The following is a 23585-nucleotide window of genomic DNA, read 5'->3' on the forward strand; positions in this document are numbered from 1 at the left end:
CATTGCTTTAGGTACAAGGTCCTAGGTGGAGACAGCAGAGACTGGCTAGTTGTTCCCCAGTCGAATCTGGTTTCCTCTGGGGCATGTAAGTGAACTGCACATCCCAGGCTCCCGTGCGGTTGGGTGACCATGCGAATCCTGGCCGAAGGAAGGTGGGGGAAGCCGTGTGTGCCACTTCTAGACCTGGCCGTGGCAATCCACCCCTCATCTGCCTGCCAGCTGCAGATGCGGTAGTGGGGGGTCTCAGCTCGAGAGGCCTGGGTGGCTCAGTGACTGCACTGAGCCGAGTTCCCCATGAACCCATGTTGGGCTGCATCAGGTGCACAAATAAACCTTACTGCAGGAAGCCACTGCGATCTGGGACTTTCTAACTTCTCACTGTTGCTAGGGGAGAGCCCTCTGCAGACAACGGAAGCACGTGAGGGAGTCAAAGTCCAGGGGACTGAAGCTTGGGGCCAGATGGAGGCCCGGCCTGGGAGAGGCTAATGTGGCTCAGAGGACATGGTCTTCAGACCCCCTACTCTTGCCCTATTGGGACCAGGTGAGTCGCTTGCTAAGACTAAGACTCTAGGGACTTTCTAGGGCAGACCCACTTCCCAAGGAGGTCCAAGGTAGAAAGAGCAGAGGGGCCAGAAGTCTTCGGACGGGGTCCAGAGTCCCCAGGAGCCAGAGGCAGTGGTTGCTGCAGGTGTGAGCAGATGCCAGGGATGGAGGCCAAGGTCAGGAACTCAGCATGAGTCAGGTGCACATGAGACAGTGAGAGGGTGTCGGGGTGGAGTATGGAAACCAAGCCCACAGCAGGACGTGCTTGCTGAGAGGCGAGGGTGGCCGTGAGGTAACAAGGTGTGCCATCAGGTCCTAATGCTACGGGCTGGAACCACGACGAGCCTGTCCTGAGGCGGCATTCGTCTTTCAATCATTCAGTCCTTCACTGATTCCTTCCACGTGTGAGCCGGGGTGGGCAGCTAACACCTGGACCCTGGCCTCCGAGATGCTGCCCCCGCAGAGGGAGGCCCGTGGTCGCCGTGTGGGTGCAAGGGCAGAGCGGCGCAGCGCTGTGACCGAGGGACGAGGGACGGGAGTGGAGGGGTCTCTCGGGGGGACGTGGCCAGAGCCCCGGGCAGGGTGGTTCTGATCACGGGGCGGCCCTGGGGCAGCCCCTCTCTCACCTCCGGAGCCACTCAGAGCGTGCTCTACGACTGCACAACTGTGCTTTTGCTAACTTGCCAGGGAAAGCGTCCTTTGTCCCTCTTAGGGACAAAGAGGAAGGAAGGAAGGGCAGAGTCCAGGTCTGGTCCCTTTGTGCTCGGGGCCAGCAAGGTGGATGTTAATCATTTTATTATTTTTTTTAAGATTTTATTTATTTATTCATGAGAGACAGAAAGAGAGAGAGAGAGAACCAAGCTCCATGCAGGGAGCCTGATGTGGGACTCGATCCCGGGACTCCAGAGCACGCCCTGGGCCGGAGGCAGGAGCGAAACCACTAAGCCACCCAGGGATCCCCCAAGGTGGATATTAAATGCAATGATCCCCATGTATTTCAGCAGCGTCTGCTCTGGTGCCCACTGGTAGCTGGAGGACACACACACACACACACACACACACACACACACACAGCCCACGGGGTCTGGCAGATGCAATTAGCCTCTGGGTCCCTCAGAATTAGATGCAGGTGGCTAATTGTCCATGCCAGGAGGCAACTGTGGACACAATTAGTCATGTCTCTTCTCCCACTCGGGGCTAATAGTGGGTGGGGAATCTGAGGTGGGGGAGGGGCTCGGCAGCTTTGGGTGGGAGTGCTCACCCTCTGGGTCTGGGGAGGGCGTCGGGGCAGGTGAGGGGGAGGGTGGCAGCTCTTCTGAGGATGTGCGGGCTCCTCGCCTCCCCTTCCCCTCCCCGCTGGGCACATTAGAGTCCCTGCGTCCCAGTCTACTAATGATGCCAACCCCCTGCTTTTGTGTGGCTTGTTAGGGCTTTCAAAGCCCTTTTGCATACGTTATTACATCCACCAGCCCCACGACTGGGAGGGGCTGTGGTTACTACATCCCACTTTACAGGTGAGGAAGTGGAGGTTCACCCGGCCATGGGCAGAGCCTCTGCTGGAACCCAGGCCTGGGGCACCCTGCCCAGGGGCTGCCTTTGTCTGTCTTCTCCTTTTTATCTATGAGCTGCTCAGGGGCAGCTCCCAGGGCCAGAGAGAGCTGCTGACAGCCAAGCAGGCTGGGGACATTCCAGATATAAAGTTTACCTCTGCAAATTTTCAACAATGCTTGTTTATTTTTTATTTTTTAAGATTTATTTATTCATGAGACACACACACACACACACAGAGAGAGAGAGAGAGAGAGAGAGAGAGAGAGGCAGAGACACAGGCAGAGGGAGAAGCAGGCTCCGTGCAGGGAGCCCGACGTGGGACTCGATCCCAGGTCTCCAGGGTGACACTCTGGGCCGAAGGCAGGTGCTAAACTGCTGAGCCACCCGGGCGTCCCAACAATGCTTGTTTAAGCCCTGAAAGTCTCCTGTGTCCAAAACCTGTTCACAGACCCATGGGGGTCCGGAGATGGAGTGGGTGCAGCCCCAGCTTCTAAGAGGTTTATGGTCCAGTAGAGAGAATAAGATGCGAACGTTATATCCATCCCCCCAGCAGGAATGCTTCCCTAATGCGCCCCCTAAACTGTGGGGTGACTTTGGTCAGTTTCTCCTTGTCTCTCTGGGCCTCGGTTGAGCCTCAGTGAGGTCTCCGGCTCTGACCAGTTCTTCCAACTGACTTCTATCAGTGCAATGGACTCACGAAGGATGTAATTCCTATGACTGGGGAGGAGGAATTGGAATAGGGAGGGTGCACCAAAAAGCCTAATTCATTTGGTCTTGACAGGTAGGATTTCAACCCGGGAGAGGGCAGAGCAGACCTGTATTCTAACCCAGGCTCTGCTCAAACTTGTTTTTGATTGCAAGTAATGGAAATCTAACTCTGAGGGCATCAAAGAGAAAACATTCGCTGGTGTATCGTGGCAGCTCTAAAACTGCAGTCTGAGTGAATCAAGACTCGGTATGCATCCCTTGTGCAGGCTCCTCCTCTCGAGTTTCTAGGTTGACCCAGAAGCTTTCTTGTAACCGGTGGGAGTGGGAGAAATGACGCTGCCTGGTTCCTGAGACAAACTTTGTAGCTTCCACCTTCTCTTGGAACCGCTCACCCCAAGGAAAGCCAGACATGGTATGAGGTTTGACTCTGATGAGACCTCCAGGCTCTGAGGAAGTCCAAACCAGCCATGTGGAGAGGCTGCATGGAGAGAGATGCCCGGCCAGCCCCCAGGGAGTCCACCTATGCTAACCCAGCCAACAGACATGTTGGTGAAGATGCCATTTTACACTTTAAGTTTGCTTAACATCTGAATACAACACGGAAGACCTTGCGTCGGAACCACCTAGCTGAGCCCATCAATCCACAGAACCATGATAATAATAATGACTTACTGTCTTAAGCCACTAAGCTTTGGGATGGTTTGTTACAACAGCAATAGATGACAAGAATACATATGTAATGCAAAAGTCTAGGGAGGTCTCGTTTCAGGTGTGGCTAGATCCAGAGGCTCAAATAATATTGCCGGATCTTATTTTTCTTTTTCATGTCTTGTTCTCTTCCATGCTAGTTTCTTCCTAAACCACCTCTCTCTGCTGATATTGCCCCAAACTTCCAGACTTGTATCACCCCTGTTCCAGGAACACACCCATCCTGTCTCAGTAGGTACATGACATTCCTGGAAATGCATTCCATTAGCCTAGTACATGATCTTCTTTCACATTAAGGGTGCAGAAGGAGCATTCTCCACCTCTAGGAGCAGGATTAGGCATCAGCCCAAGCCAAACCATGGCTCGTGCATGGCGGAATGACACTATCTAAAAGGATCTTTAAGGGGAATATTGTCATGCTGCGGGTGGGAAATGGCCCCTGGACAGGCACAAGACAGATGTTCATTCCTGCTACCTTGTATGAGATACAGAAATTCCCTAAATCTTTGTTTCCTTCTATTTTAGAAAAGTTCAGGAAATAATTCCTGTTCTGCCCAACCCATGGTGAGGCTCAAGGTTGATAGCCAGGTGGTGGGAAGCCTGGGAAAGCTGTCCATGGGATCTATCTAGAAGAAATGACCTAGGCAAAGTAGGGCTGCCTCAATTGCTGCATAAAGCAGGGTGAGATGTGGATCCCCCAATCCCAAATCCTGTTTCCAGATCACTAGGCAGAAAGTAGTGTTCCCAGACACCTTGGCTCTCAGGAGTCCTTTACCCTGCGTTTCCTGGGTTATGCATTTCTGTGCACTAGCAGAGTCTGGGTCATCTAAAGATTTCCTGAAATTGAGTCCCCAGCTTGAAGTAGGGGTGAGGAGAGTTCCACTTGCTGGAAGAAGGGGTTAAGGCTTTCCCCAAACCTGCAGAAAGATCAGAGACACTGCACAGGAGGCCCCAATCTAGAATGATCCATCTTACTTGAGAGCCTACATACTATTTTCTCTCTAGCCATAATATCAAGAGGCACTGAACATATCTAAATAAAAGGGACTTTTACATTAGTCAAGGTCACAGGGTACAAAACACAAGGCAACATAAAAAATAATTTTAAAAAAAGACTCAGTGCTAGAAGTAAGAAAATGGACATTCTTTCTACTACAAAGGCAATTCAGTCCTTAAAACCTGGTGTGCACTAAAATGGTATCATCCATTCACCCGTGTGTTGATGCATTCATGCATCCATGCATCCCCCTAGCCATCCCCCATTGCTCTTCTCTCATAGTCAACTATGCACCTGATCGTACCCATACTAGCCTCAGTCGGAGAAAAGCTCCAATGCCTGGTAGAGGCTGAGAGAGAAATTCTTAGAGCAGAGAAATAGTTAAAATAAATCAAAATAAAATCGGAGTTGGCTGTGGTGCTTATTCTTAATGACACACAGGAAACTATAAACCAGCCATGCTACATAATTGACCACTGAGGATTTTTCGCTCTCAGTTTGAGATGTACCGAATCCAATATCATATCAGTGATTTGATTTGTTAATAATCAAATTGCAAATACCTTTTCATTTGGCTTCAAAAAGCAAACAGCCATTCGGAATAATTTTTATGGGTCTTGGAAAGCAATATAAACTTAAAATATTGTGTTTGCAAGTCCTATTGGCATGACCATATTATAATTTATATTGGCCTATTTTGATGTACAGTGGCATAATGAAACTTTAAAAAATATATTCTGCAAAGCTGCATCTAAGCCCAAGCCAGCAGCACAGATTAATGTAAGAACATCATGGGGATTCTTTGCATATTTTCTTAAGGAGATTTCTGGAGAATGATGGTTCTACTCACCAGAACTTTAACTGAAGCAGGGATTGCAAAGTCTTTCAGAGTTTTGCCCCTTGTCACCTTTCCAGACCCTCTGTCTGACACTCCTCCTCCTGCCCCCTGCATCCCCACCCCCTGCCCTACTGTTCGCAGTTTTCTGAACATATTGTGTATTCAGTTTCCTGTTCCCTCTGTCTGGAATGTCCTTCCTCCCTTCTCTCTTAGATATTCTTCAGCTCCTGGCTAAAATGTCATCCCTGCTGGGAACTTTCTCTCACACTCCCAGCAGTTATTACTTCCATTCTCCTACAGCAATTTAAAGGGGACTCTATTATAGCACTTGTCACAGTGTGTTATTGTTATATGTTTACACACAGGAGTGTCTCGACCAAGATATGTTCAATTTGAAAGCCCCAGTGCCTACCACTGTGGTGCATAATACATGCTCAATAAGTGTCTGTGGAATGGCGCTGTGGATGGATAGATGGGGGGATGGATGGACCGACAGATGGTTGGGTGGGTGGGTAATAGATGGGGGGATGGATGAACGAGTGGCTAGTAGATGGATGAATGGATGGATGGGTGGGTGGGTAGGTGGATAAACGGGTGGATGAGCGAATGGGTGGATGGGCTGGTGGATGGATTGAAAGAACAAGTCCTTCTAGAGGATAATATTTTCTTTGGCACCAAAAGCATTCCAGCACAGGTTGTAGAGAGCCTTCAGGGCCTAGATGGGTTGTCAGACAAACCAATCTGTTAGATTTCTTCCAATCAGAGAGCCTCTGATTCCATTTTATTCCTGTAGGGTTTTGCCTCAGCGCAGCAATGCTGTAGAGACTTATTTTACTTTCAGAACCTTAGAAATCCTCTTTCTCTTGAAATAGATAGATGTGTGAGATTTCTGATTATAGCTGAATAAGAAGGAAGGGAAGGAAGAATATTTATTGAATGCCTACTATATGTCAGGGAGGGTTGGGCATTTTCCAATCATTTTATTATTTAGTCTTCATGATAATCCCACGAGGACCTATTATCCTCATTTCCTAAACAAGGAACTGAGTCTCAAAATCTCTTGTATTTTAGCCACTTATTATTGAAATCTCTTGCCATATCTAGTACTTTTTAGTAAGAAGGCAGATAATGTTGCCCACACGTAATGGAAATTTTAATTTTCCTTTCTAATAGTTATTATTTTTTTCTCACCTAGTTGCTGAGACATGGCTAGGACATCCAGCAAAATGTTGAATAATAAAGAGAGCAGATAAATACTCTTTTCTTGTTCCTGATTTTAATGGGAATGCTTCTACGATTCATGATTGGAAATCATGTTTGTGGTGATTTATGGTAACTACCGTATTCAAGTACTGGTTAGGGCATTGGCTAACTGGCACAACAAAGTGATCCTAGACTACTGTGGCTTAAGTAAGGTAGAAATTAATTTCTCTCCTGCGTAAGAGTTCACAGCAATAGTCCAAGGTAAGCAGCCCAGGGCTGGTTCCACCAGTCCCCCTAAAGGAGCTTCCACACTAGCTCCAGGAATTTCTATTTTCCAGCCAGCTAGAAGGGGGAAAGAGAACTCAGAAGAGAACAGTTCCCTCTTTAGAGCAATAACCTAGCATTTGCAGGTATCATTTCTTTTTTTTTTTTTTTTAATTTTTTTTTTTGCAGGTATCATTTCTACTTGAGTCCCATTGGCTTGAACTTAATCACCTGTTCACACCCAACTGCAAGGAATGCTGGGAAATGTAGTCTCTGGCTCAGTGGCCGTGTTACCAGCTAAAACTGGGGGTTGGGTACAAGGGGGGAAACAGAATGGATGATGGTGACTAGAACAATCTCTGCCACAATACTCTTTATCTACTTACATAAATCTCCATCCATTTCTAGTGAACAAGCAGTTTGTTTTATTTTTAAGACTAGGATTAGATGCTTGGTTTCATCTGATTAGTTTTCAGTAACTTTTGAGGTGGCCATATGATTTTCTCCTTTAATGCGTGAGGTGGACTTCCTCATATTGAACCATATTTCCATTTCTGGCATTCAACTGTACTGGATCGAATTGCATTATTCTCTTAACAGGCCACCGATCATGTTTTATTTAGGATTTGCTTCTATATTTATAAATGATACTGACCTATAGTGTTTATGTGTGCACTATTCTTGGCCTTAGGATTGAGGCCACACCAACCTGAAAGGTCAAACTAGGAAACTTTCCATCCTTCCCCACTCTCAGTAACTGAGTATTGCAGAGGATGTATCCTGAAACACTCTATTTCTTAAAGGTTTGGGATAATTTGTTCTTAACCCATCCAGCATGGTGGTTTGTTTGTTGGTTGGTTGGTTTGTTTCTTTGTTTGCTTGATTGATTGATTTTAAGAGATAAATCCGGGGGATTCCCCAGGTGGCTCAGCCATTGAGGGCCCGCCTTCCACCCAGGGCATGATCCTGGAGTCCCCGAATCCAGTCCCACATCTGGCTCCCTGCATGGAGCCTGTTTCTCCCTTTGCCTGTGTCTCTGCCTCTCTCTGTCTCTATGTCTATCATGAATAAATAAATAGAATCTTTAAAAACAAACATACTTACTGAAAATATGTCTATTTCATCCGCCTCTCAAAGTGCAAGTGTTTGTTTTTACTATTTTCTAGTTTTCTATTTAATTAATTTCTGCCTTTGTGTTTGTTAATTTCTTCCTTCTACCATTTTTAGTTTTATTTAGGCTTATTTTCTTGTTGTTTCTCCCACCTCTTCAGTTTCCTGAGTTAAATGTTTAGCTCATTTATTTTCAATCTTTCTGATGGAAAGATTTTCAGATGGAAGATTCAAGGCTATAGGTTTTCCTCTGAGTATTAATTTGGCTGCAATCCATGGGTTTTTATATGTGGTGCTTTCATTATTGCTCATTTCTGAACAGTTTTTAATTTTGGTTTGCTTTTCTCTTTTACTTGGGAGTTATCAAGAATGGCATTTCAACATTTTGAAGCAAATCGATTAGATTTAGTTATCTTCACGGTTGCTGTTAATTTCTAACAGTATTGAATTGTCAGAAATGTGTTTGTTTTCACCGTTTTTCCAAAAAGATTTTCTAGGGCACCTGGGTGGCTCAGCAGTTGAGCATCTGCCTTTGGCTCAGGTTGTGATCCTGGGTCCTGGGATTGAGTCCCGTTATCAGGCTCCAGGCCTGCTTCTCCCTCTGCCTGTGTCTCTGCCTCTCTCTGTGTGTCTCTTACGAATAAATAAATAAAATATTAAAAAAAATAAAATAGAAAAGACTTCTTTTATAGCCTACTATATGAGTGTTCCTTGAAAAGAATATGGACCCTCTGCCTGCTAGTTCAAAATTCTATGTTTCTATTATATCAAGCTTGTTAATTGTGTTATTTAAATCTTCTACATTTCTTTCTTTCATTTGATCCCATCAATTTTGAGAAAAGCATGTTAAAGACTTACAGTATGATTTTATAGGAGTAAATTTCCTGCTCTGCATCCATCTTTTAAATGAAGATTTTAAAATAATGCTGTCAGGTGCAAAAATGTCATAACTATTACATTTCCTTATAAATTGTACTTTTTATTAATATGAAAAATTACTTTTTGCTTGTATTCAATGCAGTCTTATATTAACATTACCACAATGGCCTTCATTTTTTATTTACTGCTTGTCTTATGTCTTTATTTTCAGTCTTTGTGTGTCATTTTTTAGTTGTGCCTCCTATATGTGATAGGTATTTGCATCAAAACAACTCACTCTGAGCTTCTGATTTTTAATGTAAGAATTTAATGCATTTACATTTCTTTTTCCACAGACATGATTTTGTTTTTGAGTTACCCTGCTCCCCCTCCCTTTCCAGACTTTTATTGAAAAGATTGAATTTTCTTTGTTCCATTGCTTTTCCTTTTTCTTAGCATTTGGAACCTATATGTCTCATTCGTATCTATTAACTTTGACCCTTTAATTAATCAGCATGTATATTTAAGCATATAGTCCTGGCATAAACCAGAAAGAACATTCTCCTTCCGCATGAGAAAAAACTGCTGTTGATTTGATATGTATCCCTGCAGAGCCTTTTCTGAGCATTTATACACATGTGGATATTCTCCTAGAAGGTAGACAGAAGTCTAAGAATGACCACTAATGATCCTTGCCCTGTATCCTCCCTCTGGAGTGTGGATGAAACCCACCAATATGGTGAGCTATCCTTCCCATGATTATGTCACCTTACATGACAGAAGGAGGGTATCAGGGTGGGTCTAACCTAATCACGCAAGCTCTTTTAAAACACCTCCCCCTTTCTTCTTTCTTTTTCCTAGGTCATATTACATAAGACACTATATACATATACCATTACATGAGACACCTAGACCCCAGGTTACTATTAAAATGGTCACAGCTTGAGGAGGGAGGCCACAGAAGGCACACTCAGGTGCCTGTAGGTACAAGATGACATCCTCCAGCTTCAAAGCAGGTGAGCCTTGACTAACCAGGAATGGAGGGGAAGCAGGGAATGAAGGTTCTGGTCAATTCAGTGACCTGCCTTATGGTATAACCGTCTGGTAGGGCTGCCCTAACAAAGTACTGCACACCTGCGAGTTAAACCACAGAAATGCCAGCCTCCTCGTTCTGGAAGCCAGAAGTCTGAGATCAAGGTATCAGCAAGTGCCCTGGGCTTGCTGACAGTGTGCTTCCTGGGGTGGGCATTCAGTGCTCTGCAAAACTATTGGAGATGTGGTCACCTGGGAGTCACACTGCTGACCCATCTGAACCTCTGTACTAGATCCCCAGGGATTGGCTTTTGAGCTATTTTATGGCCCGTTCTGTTGATGAAACACACCCAATGTTAAGTCCTTAATAAGGATGCTTCTAGAAAAAAGCTCTGTGCAAGGACTCATTGTCCTCAGATCTGAGCTCCTCCTTTCCCTGTCAACTTCAGCCTTTCAAGTAGCTGGATAAAAGGGCTTCTCCTGGAAGAACAGAACTCTGTGTGGAAAAAACAAGTCACTCTTTGAACAATTTGTCTGAGGATTTGTCTGGGGCATCTAATTTTCACTGTTAGGGTTAACAGCGAAGTTCCATCTTGACATGAACACGCAGAGGTGTGGGTGAGGGACTGGGGGTGGTCACAGCCAACCCACCTGGAAAAGTCAGAAATCCAAATTTTACAATCTCACAGGCACGTGTTCCACTTTGGAGAGCTTTATACATGAATAACCTGATATACAGCAAGGAACTCATAAGGAAAACGAGGTAAATTAACATAAAAGAGCAATTCATAATAGGCCTCCGTTTCACAATAATGTCTACGCACAAAGGCCCCAGGTTAGAGCATTCATTTTGCATTTGTTACTCAATAAGAATAACATAGATGAGGCTTGAATAATTGAAAATTCCCAATTACAGTTCCGACGAGTGGGGTTTTCCAGCCTGTTGTGAGTGACGTGCGAGACAGTTTCGCTAAACCCAGTCGTAAAGGGAGAGGGAGATGCTACTCGTCCTACCTTTCTTCCTCCGAACAAAAGCCGTGATGGCTTTGTCAGGTCCCATTTGGAAACACAATATCAATCTTGCCTGATCCATGTTATTGATGGGTTGTGGGTATTCTACTGTAATTATGTCAAAAATGAAATATTTCAAAATGTGATTGGCAGGCTGATTACAATAATGCATGTGATTAAAGCCAGGGCTTGCTTGTGTAACTAAAGCGAGAATGTCAGTGGCAATTAACTATATTTTCTTTAAAGTTTGCCAAGATTTCTCTTGTTTTTCATTGTGTTGTCGGGGAAATAACCCACGGAGGCACCTGGCGGTAGATGTGCTCAGTGTTCTTCCTCACTAGAGCCAATGGGATTGGAGGCAGGGACAAAAGGACTCCTTAGCTCCTGTCTCTGTCAGGAAACCTGGACAGCCTCAGGAAGGTACTAGAACCAGGGACAAAGACCATTCAAATTCTCTCTCCATCTCTCTCTCTCTGGATCTTCCTTTCTGTCTCAGGCTCTCTCTTTCCTTATCTGTTTTCCTCATCTCTGCAACTCAAAATCCTTGGAAAAGGTACTTCCTGGGTGGGTCAGAGGCCCCATTGGCTGTCATTTTGTATGTTGCAGCCTCTTCCTCCCACTTCTGACCCATCGCGTTGACCACAGATGCGTGGACTGGATGAGTAGGGCCATTGCCAGATGGAAGGAGCAGGTGGTCACAGTGGTCTACGTGAGCTGTGCAAACACTCCTAGGCCCCTTGGAGCTTGATGGCCCCAGGAATGGGCTGAGTTGGAGTTCAGTGCTGCTCTCATTTCAGTTCAATAAACACCTGCACAGAACCTACCAGATGCCAGGCTCTGATCTGGCCCCGATTGGGTTTAGAGTCCGTGCACCACAAATCTTCCCCACCCCCTGGAGTTCACAGGGAATTGTGAAGTCATTTGGAGGCCTCACTGACCTTCTCCATGACTGCAGCTGCTCCTCTGCTGACAAGAACCCCTGTAGAGAAAGAGGATTCTTGTCTTAGACACACCTTGCTGTTTGAGGTTTTATCTTGAGTTAGAAGAGCTTGAGTGAAGTGTAAGAATCCTCCGGGTGAAACCTAACAGTGGACCTTATTGAGGGAGAACCTGCTCACAGCCCCAGGGGTTCCCCAAGTCTTCCATGTCACTTCCTCCCAGAGCCTTCTCTGATTCCCTGGGCTGGAGTAGGTGCCTCGTGCTGCTGTTTTGAACTTAGCACATGGCTTTGGGATGAGTTTTTCTTTTTGGAAGACTCTTGAGTGTAGGGAAGGGTCATGTCTTTTTTTTTTTTTTTACAATTTTATTTATTTATTGAGAGAGCGAGTGAGCGAGCGAGAGAACATGAGCAGATGGGGTGGGGAAGGGCAGAGGGAGAAGCAGGAAGTCCAACATGGGGCTCGAGCCCAGGACCCTGGGATCATGACCTGACCCGAAGGCAGATGTTTAACCCACTGAGCCGCCCAGGCGCCCCTGGGAAGGGTGGTGTCTTAGTCATTTCTATGTATGATGCCTGAGACACAGAAGAAGCTCGAGAAACACAAGTTTGATAAACAAATGACCCCTTGTATGAGTTTCCTCTGGCTGCCATAACCAAGTACCACATGCTGGGTGGTGTACAACAACGGAAACTTATTCTCACACTTCTAGAGGCTGGGAATCTGAGGTCACGGGGTTGGCAGGGTCATGTTCCTTGGAAGGCTCAAGGGAAGGATGTGTTCCAGGCCTCTCTGCCAGGTTCTAGGAGTTCCTTGGCTTGGACATCTTTGTGTGGCATTCTCTCTGTGTGTCTGTATGTCCATATTTCTGCTTTCTTTTTTATTATTGTTATTTTTTAATTTTTAATTTTATTTATTTTTTTTCAAGCAAATAGGCTCCACACCCAGGGTGGAGCCCAGTGTGGGGCTTGAACTCATGATCCTGAGATCAAGACTTGAGCTTAGATCAGGAGTCAGATGGCTTAACCACCTGAGCCACCCAGGTACCCTCATATTTCTGTTTTCTTTCTTATTTATTTATTTATTTATTTATTTATTGAAAGATTTTATTTATTAGTGAGAGACACAGAGAGAGACAGAGGCAGAGACACAGGCAGAGGGAGAAGCAGGCTCCATGCAGGGAGCCTGATGTGGGACTTGATCCCGGATCTCCAGGATCACACCCTGGGCTGAAGGTGGCACTAAACCGCTGAGACACCCGAGCTGCCCATATTTCTGTTTTCTATAAGGACACCAGTCACATTGGATTAGGACCCATGACCTGATCTTAACATAATAAAATAGTTCTACAATGACCCTATTTCAAAAAATGGCCACCTTTCTCGGTCCTGGGAGTTAGGACTTTGTTTATTTTTTTAAGATTTTACTTATTTATTTGAGAGAGAGAGAAAGAGAGAGAGAACAGGCAGGGGAAGCAGCAGAGGGAGAGAGAGAAGCAGGCTCTCCTCTGAGCAGGGAACCCAACACAGAACTCCACACCAGGACCCTGGGATCATGATCTGATCCAAAGACAGACACTTAACCAACTGAGCCACCCAGGTGCCCCTAGGAGACTTTAACATAAATTTTGGGAAGACATATTCCACCTATAACAACCCTTGAAGAGGCTGCTCTCAAGGCCCCTTCTCCCAGATGTAACAGACAGTTTGCAAGTTTGCTTCCTCATTGTGTCCCCATGATACTCCCCGAGACAGATAAAGAGCTATCACGTTACAGAAAACCTGAGGTTCAGAACCAGAACCTAAGCGCAGGTCTGTTGATCATGGAGCGGGGCCAGGGCCTCTCCGGGTGTGGCCTGGTGAGGAGGACCCCCTGGAGGGTCCTCCAGGACTAGACTATGTTTCTCCCTCCTGCCGAGTGCCCCCTCACCCATCCTCCTCCTCCTGCACCAAGGCCTCTCTCACATTTCCAGTGTAGAAAGCCAGGGTGAAGCTGAGCTTTGCCTTTGGCTATTCTAGGCTGACTTTGAGCCTTGGGAGGAGATGAATGGCTTGAAATTCCCCCAAAGGCCTACCTTGAAGGGAGGTTTTTGCTGGGTTTGCAATGAGGTCTTGGATTTGACCCAGGAACATAAGAAATTGCTACAGAGATGATCTTGCCATGAGAATGAAATGCTGGCTGACATGGTGTTCTTGCTCAGCTCCTGGAATTGCATTAGATTCTTATCAACAAAACCCACCTACTAATAACACTCTCCCTATTTACATCATGTTCTTTGTCAAATGGGCCACTGTCCCTACACCTTCAGAATTGTGGCCATTGAAGTAGAGGTCAGAGTGGGAATGAAAATGACATAGGAGGTGTGTCTGAGAAGTGTGAGAATGGATATGTGTGTGTGTGTGCACACAAGCATGCACTACTTCCTATTTGTTCACAGGATTTTTTTTTTCAAGATCTGATGCTTTGAGTGTGTCCTGTTTAGCTCTTGCTGTGTAACAAACCACCCCAGAATTTAGTGGCATAAGACAATAGCCGTTTAATTACATGCACAATTTTGTGGATTAGGAATTGGGGCAGAGAGGCATGCAGGACAGCTGGTCTCCACTCCACAGTGGCTTGGCCTCGGCCCAGATGACTCGAGCAACTGGAGATAGCTGAGCAGCTCGACTGGGGCTGCAGTGCTTGGCCTTGGTCCTGGCTGCTGGCTGGGCTCCTTTGATTTTCATGCTGTGTTTACTTGGGCTGGATTATCCAAGATGGCATCTGTCTTCACACGTCTGATGACTGGGCTGGGCGACAAGAGCAGCTGGGGTGGCCGGGCATCGTGCTCTCAATACACAGCTCCCCACGTGGCTAGCTTGGGCTTCCTTACAGCATGGTGGTCCTAGGGGAGTTGGATCTCCCTCCAGAGTGAGTATTCTAAGAAGGCTGAGTAGAAATGCCAAGGGTTCTTACGACCTAGACTTAGAATTCACACACTGTCCCTTCTTTCACGTTCTATTAGCCAGGAAGTCACTGAGGACTGTCCTGATTCAGGAGGAGGAGAAACACACTCCATCTCTGTCAGAGGATTGACAGAGAATTTGCCGCCATCTTCAATCCTCCAAGCATGCCCTGCCTATAAGCCATTGACTGATGTTTCAGGTGTTTCTCCAAGTCCTTCTCCATGCAGTCTCAGAATGATCGCTCTTTGCCACAGATCTAACCACGTCAGCCCCCTAGCCCCTCGCCACACGCACACACACGTGTGCACACATTCACAAACACACAGCTTTTCAGATCCTCTGAAAGATTGCCATGCTCCCTGGCACACACACTCAGTAAATCCTTCACAGCCTTCCCCCTCCTTACTTTTCTCCTCCTCTCCCCTCACCCTCTATTCTCCATCCTAATTTTATTTCTTGTAATTCCAGAAATCTCTTTATCTTCCTTCTGGGCCTTTGCACGTGCTGTGTCTGTGGCATCCCTGCCTCCTCTGATTGTTTCCTTGGGCAGCAACTCATCTTTCAAACAAGGGTTTCCTGACATCTGCCCCACCCTATCCCACCCCACAAGGTGCACATTTATCTTATGGGCCTTGTCACTTTGCATATAATTATCTGCTCAGGTGTCTGTCTTCCCTGTTAGACAATGAGTTCCTTCCAGTCAGGAGCTGTATTTTGGAAGGTATTCTCTTTGCCTTGGAGAGACCATTGGAAGCAGAGCTTGCTCTGTGAATACGGAATACGTGCATGATAGAGTGCTTTGGGAAAGGACGGATGGTGTAGCCCAAGGAATGGCTTCATATTGGAATATGTGAATGAAAGCATATGAAGTATTAGCAGGAATATCACAGCTAAGAAATAGCTGGAAATTCCATTTCAGCTTCTGGAATCTTGGAGCCTTGCTCCCCAAGTGGGCTCTCCCTTCCATGAGCGCTATGGATTGGTGACAGATGTTCTGCAGTAGGATTTGGGAAGCCCCAAATTAAACAAAATTATTTATTTCCCTTTAGACTGTAAAAGCTAAATATGCTGATGTGCATTGGAAATCTCACGGAAAGTATAGAATGCCATGCTTCCCAAACCTGTTTCACCATGGAACTCTCATAGGGCCACTGGTCCGTGCTACATTCTCTGGGAAATGTTCAATTGCTCCAATTTCTCACTGCTCCTCTGCCCACTGCTCCTTTCAGGGGATACCCCTGCCTTTAGCCCCTGATGACCAGCGAATGAACCAAATGTCCCTGGTGCTCAGCCATTGGGAAAGGGAGGATCAGTGACCAAAAGGTGATGAGCATATTCCTATTTTCCATGGCAGGTGACTGAGCTGTATGATGCATGCATGACATGAATGACCATGACAATCCTGTGACATATTCAAAGCTCCCTTGACAAGGAAGTAGAGGGGTGGCTGGGTGACTCAGTAGGTTGAATGTCTGCCTTTGGCTCAGGTCACTGATCCCAGGGTCCTGGGATTAAGCCCCACATGGGGTACCCTGCTCAGCAGGAGTCTGCTTCTCCCTCTCCCTTTGCCCCTCCTCCTGCTTGTGTTCTCTCTCTCTCTCTTTCAAATAAATAAATAAATAAATAAATAAATAAATAAATAAATAAAATCTTAAACAACAACAAGGAAGTGGAGGCTTAGAGACGTGAATGGTCTGCCCAGGGTAAAGCTGAGAGCTTGCTGGTCTCTGGGGTCCAAACGTGGGGTCCTTTCCAATCTACCACTGCTCTTGTAGACCTAAATCCCCCAGTTATTGAAGAGTCACATCCACCAAGGACAGGGACCCCCACATTCATGGATCACCTATATGTACCAGGCTTCAGGCTTAACTGACCCCTCACAAGGACACTGGGAGCTGGTACTACTGAACTTATTTTGTAGATGAAGTGACCCAGCGAACACACTGGGTTCTGAGAACTAGCTCCATGCGCATTCTGCATGGCTGCATGTTTTTGCTTGAGTGGGGTGCCTGAAGAAGCCCATTACTGTCCATCCAGAATAGTTTCAATATCTGCAGATGGGAGCATGGGAAGCGTGTCTCACTCACTAGCTGGAGGTCCAGCCTTGCCATGGGATTTGCTACCGCACGGGCTGCTTCCAGAGCAGTCTTCTGGGGAAAGGGATCAATGGCGGAATTGGTAGATCCAGCAAGGCTTTTGCAATAAAAGCTCTTTATGCCTCTTGTTCAAAGCGTTTAAGTGCCTTTTAGATCACAGATTGAACCATCGACATTATAAAGTGGAGCCTTTTAATACCAAAATACACTTCCAGAGTAAAATTCCATTATGGGAAAAAGCATTTCACGGCACCAGGCTAGATAATAATTCTCTCACGTGTAATAGGATGTATGAAATGTTTGATGATAAACAGAGTTTCTCAGCATTGTAATAAGACGACTCACACAGCAGTGTGTGTGTGTGTGTGTGTGTGTGTGTGTGTGGTGTTGTATACATATAACAAGACACGTCTCATTCCGGATACCTGTTTCTTTATCTGTAAAGAGTGGAATTGGACTCGATGGGTCCTGAGGTGCTTCCTGCTGTCAGATTACAAGAAAAAGCCACTTTCCACAATCAGGTTCCATTCCTCAAAATGAAGGCTTTTGTATCAATCAGGAAACTTAGTTGCAGTGACAACTTAAAGTGGCTTCAGACACAAAGTGAAGGATGAAGCAGCTCTTGTAACCACGAACCTCGGAAGTGTTGTGGGTTCGGGCAAGGGTGCATCCTGATGCTCCAAAAGGGTCCCCAGGACTTGATTCCCTCCATCACTTGACATCTCAGCTCCTCAGATGTGCCCCTGGTGCTGCCCCGCTCCAGGTTCAACATTCTCACGGCGTGGCAACACCAGCAGAAGGAGAACTTATTTCTCCCAATATTTTCAGTAAAAGCCCCAGGATTAGATCTCACTGGCTCAGATTGAACCACACCCCTGTCCCTGAACAAGTCATCGTTTTCAGGGTGCGAACTGCCCTGATGGGCCAGATCTGGGTCACAGGCCCACCCGAAGGCAGAAGCAGGAATGGGGCCAGTCCCTCCCAACTGTAAAGTAAAAGTTACTGGGGGTATCTCCCCCCGCCCCCCCGCCCCCCGCCATGGAATAGAGAGAGGCCAGTCTCAGTGGAAGGGTGAAAGGATGACAGGCAAAGCCAACACCAGGCATCCGTTGGGGCTTTGACCTAGCTCTGGTTGGACCTGAGGCTTGCACAAGTTCTAGAAGCTATTGAACAAGTGCTTAGTGCTAGAGGCAATTTTGAGATGATTAAATTCAACCTTTTTGCTTTGAGTTGAGGAGATTAGGGAAGACATGTCTCGCTCAAGGTTACTTGAGTTTTTGGTAGCAGGCCTCTCACTAAGACTCGGGTCTCTAACCCTCAGCTTTTTTTTTCTCCTCTCTGAACTATGCAGGGAGGGAGGCCTCCTGGGAAGGGTCGGTCCAAGGGAGCCTCTTGGCAGAGTCCGGCCGAGTACTTCACTACTTCGGTTTGCTTCAGCCAACAACAACCCTTTGGCACAGCCAATACAGGATACCTCAAACTGGCTGGCGCCTTCTAAGTTTCCTTGTGCAGAATCAGGACTCCTGGGTGTGGTTTCTGATTACCTGCTGATTTGTTAAGTACTCTTGGTCAAGTCACTTAACCTCTCTGGTTATCAGTTTCTTAATTTGCAAATTTACCCTCCTTCTTATTATAAATTCACTCAGGAAGTGTTTACATTTTAGCCAAGGTATTTAAAGAATATGGTGACTCTCCAGGAACCTGGGTGGCTCAGCCAGTTAAGGGTCTGCCTTTGGCTCAGGTCATGATCTTGGGAGTCCTGCTATTGAGTCCTGCATTAGGCTCCCTGCTTGTCAGGGAGTCTGCTTCTTCTTCTCCCTGTGCCCCATCCCCTTGCTCATACTCTCTATCTCTCTCAAATAAATAAATTAAATCTTAAAACAAAACAAAACAAAACAAAACAAAACACGGTAACTCTCTAATGACCCGTATATTTCAGGCAGTGTGAGATGGCCATCTCGCTAGCTTTGGAGACGACATACCTAAGGTCAAAGACAAACCTGGACTTCTCCATGTGTGTGACCTTGAACAGCTGATTTAAACTTTTTGGCCACTGTTTCCTTCTCTGAAGAGTGTGAACCTTGCCGAGTGGATGTACTTGGGCCAGAGCAGCTCCAATTTGGGGAGAATGTATAGCAGGAGACATGCCCAGCAGCACCTGAAGTCCATGGGCAATTGTTAGAGTAGCCTTCTTTCTTGATTCCATTAAAGAGACTGATGGCAGCAACATTGGCCATGGCTGTTGTAGTGGGTTCAATAGTGTCCCCCCCCCCCCAAAGAGCCAAACCACATACCTGTGACTGTGACCTTGTTTGGAAGTAGGGTCTTTGCAGATGTCATCAAGTTAAAGATTGTGAGATGAGATCATCCTGGATTTAGAGTGGCCCTCGGTCCAGTAACAGGTGTTCATAAAAGAGAGAGGAGAGGGAGATTTTACACACACACAGAGGAAAGGTGGCCATGAAGACAGAGGCAAACGTTGGGGTTATGCAGCCACAAGACAAGAGATGCCTGGAGCATCAGGAGCTGCCAGAGGCAGGGAAGGATTCTCCCTGGAGCCTCCGGAGGGAGCACCACCCTGCTGATACTTTGATTTTGAACTTCTGGCAGGGTGAGAATAAATGTATCTTAAGCCACCAAGTATGTGGTCATTCATGGGGCAGCCACCAGAACCCAAAAACAGCTGCCACCCTGTTTATGATAAAACAGGAACTTGGTAAGTTCTGTAGCGTTGACTCTGCCTTTCTGACTACAAAAAAAAAAAAAAAAAAAAAAAATTCTCATCTCTGTCTTTCTCCCCTCACCCCCAACTCCGTCTCAGCATGCACTATCTTTATGTTCAGTCTGATTACTCATGGAAATTTTCCCTACTGAGCTGATTAATCAAAATACTGAGTCATTCATATTATGCTTAGAAATTCCTGGTCGTACTTAAAAATAGTCAGTAACAGATATGTACAAATAGACCCAGCTACAAACCAGAGTGATTATTGGTGATTTAATTCACTCCAGGATCATAGGGTGTGTGTGAAATTATATGGCAGGAAGGCATTTTTAATCATATGTCTTCACTAATAACAAATGTATTAATGCATTATACACACGCAGGCTTTGGTGAGTCATTTATTCATTCAATAGGTATTTATTGGACCGGGTGTCAGGCACCATGCGAGCTCTCTGCTCTTATGGAGCTTCAGTCTAGTGCAAGAAATGGATAGCTCCATGTACAATGTCATCGGGTGTTCAATTTGGTGATGACTGCTTTAGAAGAAGGATATGGGCTACCTGAGGTGAGGGTTGAACATGTAGTTGAGGTTGAGGGCTTCAGTTCTGGAGCTGGAGCCTTTGGGCTTGAATCCCAGCCCTGCCTGGACAAGCTACTGACATGGTGGGGCTTCTGTTTCTTAGTTCCCCAGTCCTTGAGCCTCACCTTTCTTCTTCAGTCATGGTCTTTCGTGGGTTTCAGTGGAGAGATAGCCTAATATGTTAATCAAGCTCCACCAACTTGGTAGGGCTCAAACTCCTGACTCAGTGTCCCCTGTGGTGTGCAATGTTGAACTCAATGCATGCTCTTTCAGCCTTCCAAATACTCCTCCCTCTTGGGCTTCTTGGAGTCTTGCTCGTGTGGGTGCAATTCATCATCAATCAGCCAAAGATTTCAGGAGGTCTTAGGGTCGCCCCTGTGGCTCTGTTCTGCAATCCCTCCCCATTTCTGATTGCTCCAGCAGCTCAAGTCCCATCCTCTGACTCCTCAGGCTAGTAAGATTGCGACTTTCCACTTTCCGTTTGAATTCTAGCTGCCTTGTGGTATGTAGGCTGGGGAGTGTCCCCAGTAGAAAAGTCAGATAAACATGGATCCACCTCTTCTTTCAAGGATCAGATCCCCTTCAGGTCTTGCCTACTTCTGGCTGCCCCATCCCAGGGGAGGTTAGTATGCTATGAGTTCCTCCCTCATCACCAACAGAACTTTCTGACTTCTTGCCTCAGTCTACACTCGCTCCTTATGTTACTTCCTTCATTCTCATAAATAACCCATCCTCAGTTCTAACAGACCAACTCTGTGCTGAAGATCTCCAAGTTTTTATCTGTGCCCTCTGAAATCAGTGTGGATTTGAACAGAGACACAGAGCAAAGGGCCTTTAAGACTCAGAAGTTGGAGCCAAAGAAGAAGTGCTAGCAAAAGGTACAGGGAAACCGTTTGCAGAAGAGGAAACAGAAACCAGGGCAGAGGTGTGTTCTAGAGGCCAAGAGGAGAAAGTGCTGCAAGAAGAGGAGAGTGGCAGGTATGGGGGGCTGCTGTGTGGAGGCCTGATGGCCTGAGCAAAGGTCACCATAATTAGTCACATGGGTTCATTGGCAACCATCGCGAGAATGCTTCCGGTGGCATGAAGGTGGTGGAGGGCATCCTGGAGGTGTCAGAGAGAAGGTCAAAGAGGAGATGAAGGAGCAAAGGCATAGATGTAGAGAGGGCCACAGCTAAGGAAAGTATAGTTCGTGGAGCGTCACAAGACAAGAGCAGCTGTTTACAATTTCTCAAAAGCACCACACCTCTTACTCTCATGCCTTTGCAGATGCCCTTCCCCCTGCCAGGAATGCCCTTCCCAGCCCTGTGTGCTTGATTCATGTCCACGCCTTCTTTAGGACTTCATTCAAGGGTCCAGCTTTGCCTAATGGCCACTTCCCCTGCTTGGTTAGTTATCACTCCTCATGCACTCATGGATTCATTCATTTACTCATTCATTCCTTTTTATTCTCCTTCTACTTCTCCTGCTTACCCCTGGTCACAGCTACCAGAGATCAGGAATCCAATGAACTAACACCCCATTTCCTTTCCTCTGAAAGAAATTGAAATATAGAATCAAACAAATGAAGAGCAGAGTGCCACCTTTAGGATTGGTAAAGCTTCGCTGGAGAATGTGGCTTCACCTGTGGACTTGTGAGCTTCCTTGCTACTTTGGTCCCCAATCTAAACCTTCAGATGAGGCCCCTGAGCCGAGTCACATACAACAGAGAGTCTCTGCCCCACATCTGTGAGCCTCAACAGAGAGATTCATGCTTCCAGACCTGAGTCAGGAAGGCTGGGCTGGCTGAGATCCGAGCCTTCTCTTCCCTTAGGGGCAGGAATGGGGAGATCAGAGAGGAAGGCTGTCTGCCCCATGCTCGTGTTCAGTTACTTCTCACCACCTACCCCTCTGACAAATCCCTTCCATAAGAAGGAATGTAGGAGGAGTCAGTGGGGAGAAGGTTGAGATTTCTTCCTATGACTGCTTTCCTTGGGATATGGGATGGAATTCTCTCATGGGAACTTGAGGAGGGAATGACAATCCCCTCTCCTAATGAGGTCATCATGGTCCTGTGACAGTCACTTTATGTCCATCTACCCCAGCAGAGAGCGGCCTCTTAGAGACAGCGATCTCGCCCTGTCTCTTCCCACCCTGAGAACCAACACTGCACCTAGGGCATAGTAGGTGCTCAGTAAACCTTTATTCAACAGTACGTGTATAACATCAAGCATGTAGATGCATCAAAGGAGGCAGCACAAGTGGATGCCTAACATCCTGAATCTTCCTAAAGCTACTCGACAAATTTTTATAATACCTGAGGCCTTATCGCTATGCTAACCTAAGACCAATGACAGGGGAAAGAATGATCAAGTTCACAAATTATCCTTTGGCTTCTATTTTAATTCCCAGAGATAAATGTTACCTCGGTGAAATCATGCTTTACGCTTCTATTGCAGGTGTTAGCTTATGAAAATATTGGCTGAGCTCAGCTCCCTGGTGTGAAATGCAAATCCTGGGAAATTAAACATACCAGTGAATTGCAGCCTGAGTTTCACTTATTAATGGTCACTAATGGTCTACAATCAAGCCACACCTGCTAGCGGTGAAACAATTGGTTTGTTTGCATGGAGTATAATTTATCAACTTGCTGATCATTCATTCTCTCTTAAGACATTAGCCAGAGACATTTAGGCAGAAAAAGAGAAGGAAAGTCCACTCACCTAGTTTTAGTGGGCAGTGTGGAGTCATCATGGCTCTGGAGTCAGACCGTGTCGAGTATAAGGCTTCATTCTGTCACTAACTAGCTGCCACCACAAAGACTTTGCTTCTCATGTGCTAGGTAATGATAATCAGACCTGCCCTTGGGGGTTGATAGTAAGGATTAAAGAGGTCAACAGCTTCTCAAAGTCTCCCTTAATAGATGTGTAACACATTTCCTCTCTTGTCCCCTTTCTGGTATTTTCCTGAAATTGTCTAGCTTACATCTGAAAGCACTGGCGGAGCATCTCTCCATCAGTTCGCACCTTTGGCCTCATAGAAGTTTCTCTCTAAACAGAGCAACAGAAGCAAGGGCTCCTGGCCTGGTGCAGGGCTGGGTTGGCCCACCTACTGGTGCCTGGTAGAGATGGAGCACGAAGCCCAGGAGCCGGGTCTCGGCACCCTGGGAGTGGGCCGCAGGAGCGGACGGGTGGTGTGGGATTGGCCCTGCGTGCACAGCCACCCAGCTCCGCAGCTTGAGGCTTTGGTCACCATGTGTATTCATTGGCCTGAGCCACCAGAACAAAACACCACAGGTGGCATCAACAGGAGAAATGTATTTTCTCTGCAAGTCCAAGATCCAAGTGATGGCAGGACCACTTTCTTCTGAGGCCTGTCTCCTTGGCTGGTAGGTGGCCCCCTTCATCCCGTGTCCTTCTGGGTTTGTCTGTGTCCTAATCTCTTCTTATAAGGACACCAGACATATTGGATCAGGGCCACCCATATGACCTCGTCTTAATTT

The 23585-nt window shown here is 46.4% G+C and overlaps 1 protein-coding gene across 4 annotated transcripts in view; it reads left to right on the forward strand.

The window, feature by feature from the left end:
- The first annotated feature begins 435 nt into the window (after window positions 1-435).
- The window catches only part of VRK1 (VRK serine/threonine kinase 1), a 106812-nt gene continuing 83662 nt past the window's right edge, over window positions 436-23585 (forward strand). The window contains exon 1 of one of the 4 annotated variants that reach the window (XM_077910522.1): window positions 436-541. In XM_077910522.1, coding sequence (XP_077766648.1) covers window positions 502-541 — 40 coding nt within the window. In that variant the 5' untranslated portion in view covers window positions 436-501. The remainder of the gene's footprint in view (window positions 542-23585) is intronic. The other 3 variants (XM_077910523.1, XM_077910524.1, XM_077910525.1) reach the window with 3 other exon arrangements.

This window comes from Canis aureus, chromosome 9 (genome assembly GCF_053574225.1).
Source record: "Canis aureus isolate CA01 chromosome 9, VMU_Caureus_v.1.0, whole genome shotgun sequence".
Classification (NCBI taxonomy): domain Eukaryota; kingdom Metazoa; phylum Chordata; class Mammalia; order Carnivora; family Canidae; genus Canis; species Canis aureus.